General features: G+C 35.8%; 1 protein-coding gene across 1 annotated transcript; it reads left to right on the top strand.

Moving 5' to 3' along the window:
* On the top strand, positions 1-2,227 carry LOC145559119 (alpha-amylase-like). Its single transcript, XM_081620541.1, has 4 exons — positions 1-142; positions 461-590; positions 760-1,565; positions 1,662-2,227. The coding sequence occupies exons 1-4, from the start codon at positions 53-55 to the stop codon at positions 1,914-1,916; spliced, it is 1,281 nt and encodes a 426-aa protein (XP_081476667.1). The 5' UTR covers positions 1-52; the 3' UTR covers positions 1,917-2,227.

Below are 2,227 nucleotides of genomic sequence, written 5' to 3'. Positions count from 1 at the left end.
ATACCATATCTTCTTCCAAAATAATTCTGAATCTTTCTAAATTGTAGTGAAGATGAAGAGTTTTAATCTTGTCTCTCTTTGCTGCCTTTCTCTTTCACTTTCTCTTCTCTTTAATCTTGCAGCTCCTGCCTTGTTGTTTCAGGTACATTCGTCTTGCAATATGTTTTTGAATTGTTATATGCACGTACGATTACTCGTTTATCTCTAGTTTATTCAAGTATTTCACTCAATAAACACACAATGTCACATTTTTTTAAGAAAAGGAATGAATTTGGGGTGGTACAATAAAAATTTAGTAGAAAAAGCATGAAACAAACATTTAGAATGTGTATGAATTATAATTTCTTAAGGGTTAACAATGCCATTTTCCCTTCTTTGGTTAACATTTCTTGACATGATTTGATCATTTCTTTGTGGTTTATTTCATTGGCTAACTTTTGTTATTGATTGATGTGATTAGGGGTTTAATTGGGAATCCAATAAGAAAGGAGGATTTTATAACTTCCTTCAAAACTCTATTGATGATATAGCTAAAGCAGGGGTTACCCATGTCTGGCTTCCGCCCCCAACTCATTCCGTTTCGCCTCAAGGTATATATATAATCATTGTTTTGTTTATACAGAAATTATATGCAACTAATGTACAAAGTACTAAATAAGTTGAACATATGTAGTGTTATCTTCCAACGTAAAATAATACTTTTAAAGCTGTTTGGGTAGTGTTAATGTTTTTGAATGTAAATTTCTTGTTGATTTATAGGATATTTGCCTGGGAGATTATATGATCTTGATGCATCTAAGTACGGAACCAAAGCCGAATTGAAGAACTTGGTTAATGCCTTCCACCAAAAAGGAATCAAGTGTCTAGCTGATATAGTGATAAATCATAGATGTGCTGATAAGAAAGATGGCAGAGGAATATACTGCATTTTCGAAGGTGGAACGCCTGATGATCGCCTCGATTGGGGTCCTTGGGCTATCTGCAGGGATGACACTAAATACTCTGATGGTAGCGGGAATTTAGACACTGGAGCTGGTTATGATGCTGCCCCTGATATTGACCATCTTAATCCAAGAGTGCAAAAGGAGTTGGTGGATTGGATGAATTGGCTCAAATCCGAGGTGGGATTTGATGGTTGGAGGTTTGATTTTGTTAAGGGATATGCTCCTAGCATAACCAAAATTTACATGGACAAGACTAAGCCAGATTTTGCTGTAGGAGAACTTTGGGATTCAATCACTTATGATCCAGATGGTAAGCCAGACTTTAACCAAGACGGACCGAGAAATGAACTTGTAGGGTGGGTGAATTCAGGAGGTGGTGTTGTTAATGTGTTTGATTTTACTACCAAAGGTGTTCTCCAAGCTGCTGCTGAAGGAGAATGGTGGAGAATGAAAGACTCTAAGGGTAGGCCTAGTGGTATGATTGGAATTATGCCGAAAAATGCTATTACTTTCATTGATAATCATGACACCGGATCCACGCAGGAGTTATGGCCCTTTCCTTCGGACAAGGTCATGCTAGGATATGCTTACATATTAACTCATCCAGGAACTCCATCCATAGTAAGAACTAGAACTTAAAAAATACTCGATTTAGACTGTTTAATCATCTAATCTATACCTAAACTAATGTGTGTTTTTCTGATATTTGTTTTGCAGTTTTATGATCATTATTTTGAATGGGGACTGAAGGAAGAAATCCTTAAATTGACCTCAATTAGGCAAAGGAACGGTCTAACTGAATCAAGTAGCGTGAATATAATGGACGCGGATGCAGATGCATATGTAGCAATGATCGATGGAAAGGTTATTGTTAAGGTCGGACCAAGGTTTGATGTTGGCAAACTTATTCCTTCCAACTTCAAGGTTGTTGCTATTGGTAAAGACTATTGTGTTTGGGAGAAGCAAGCCTAGCAACAGATCAGATCGATGTTCATCAAATTCATGTGCACTATGCATATATACATGCAATGAAGGCCAAATGAATTCAAGATATCTATACCATTACCGTTGTTAAAGTCTATCGATTTTTTTTATACACTAAAACTTCTTCTCTGTCATTGTATGACATACGGAGTATTGCTTTTACAATATATAGAGCTCATCATGTTTTTTTAGCAGTGTCATTTTGAGATTAATAATAACAATAGTGTGATGATGTTCACCTATTGAAGCATTTACGGAAAAAATAAGTTTAAATAATCATATTTCCTTCGTTTTTGAAA

The sequence above is a fragment of the Chenopodium album genome, chromosome 9, assembly GCF_948465745.1.
Source record: "Chenopodium album chromosome 9, dcCheAlbu1.1, whole genome shotgun sequence".
Lineage (NCBI taxonomy): Eukaryota > Viridiplantae > Streptophyta > Magnoliopsida > Caryophyllales > Amaranthaceae > Chenopodium > Chenopodium album.
Note: the sequence above shows the minus strand (reverse complement) of the source record. Positions and strands in the feature narration are given on the sequence as shown.

Bases quoted from the DNA above. Each gene is read 5' to 3' on its own strand.
- LOC145559119 (XM_081620541.1), top strand. From the start codon at position 53: ATGAAGAGTTTTAATCTTGTCTCTCTTTGCTGCCTTTCTCTTTCACTT. The intron at 143-460 runs GTACATTCGTCT...TGATGTGATTAG, and splicing joins CTCCTGCCTTGTTGTTTCAG to GGGTTTAATTGGGAATCCAA. The intron at 591-759 runs GTATATATATAA...GTTGATTTATAG, and splicing joins TCATTCCGTTTCGCCTCAAG to GATATTTGCCTGGGAGATTA.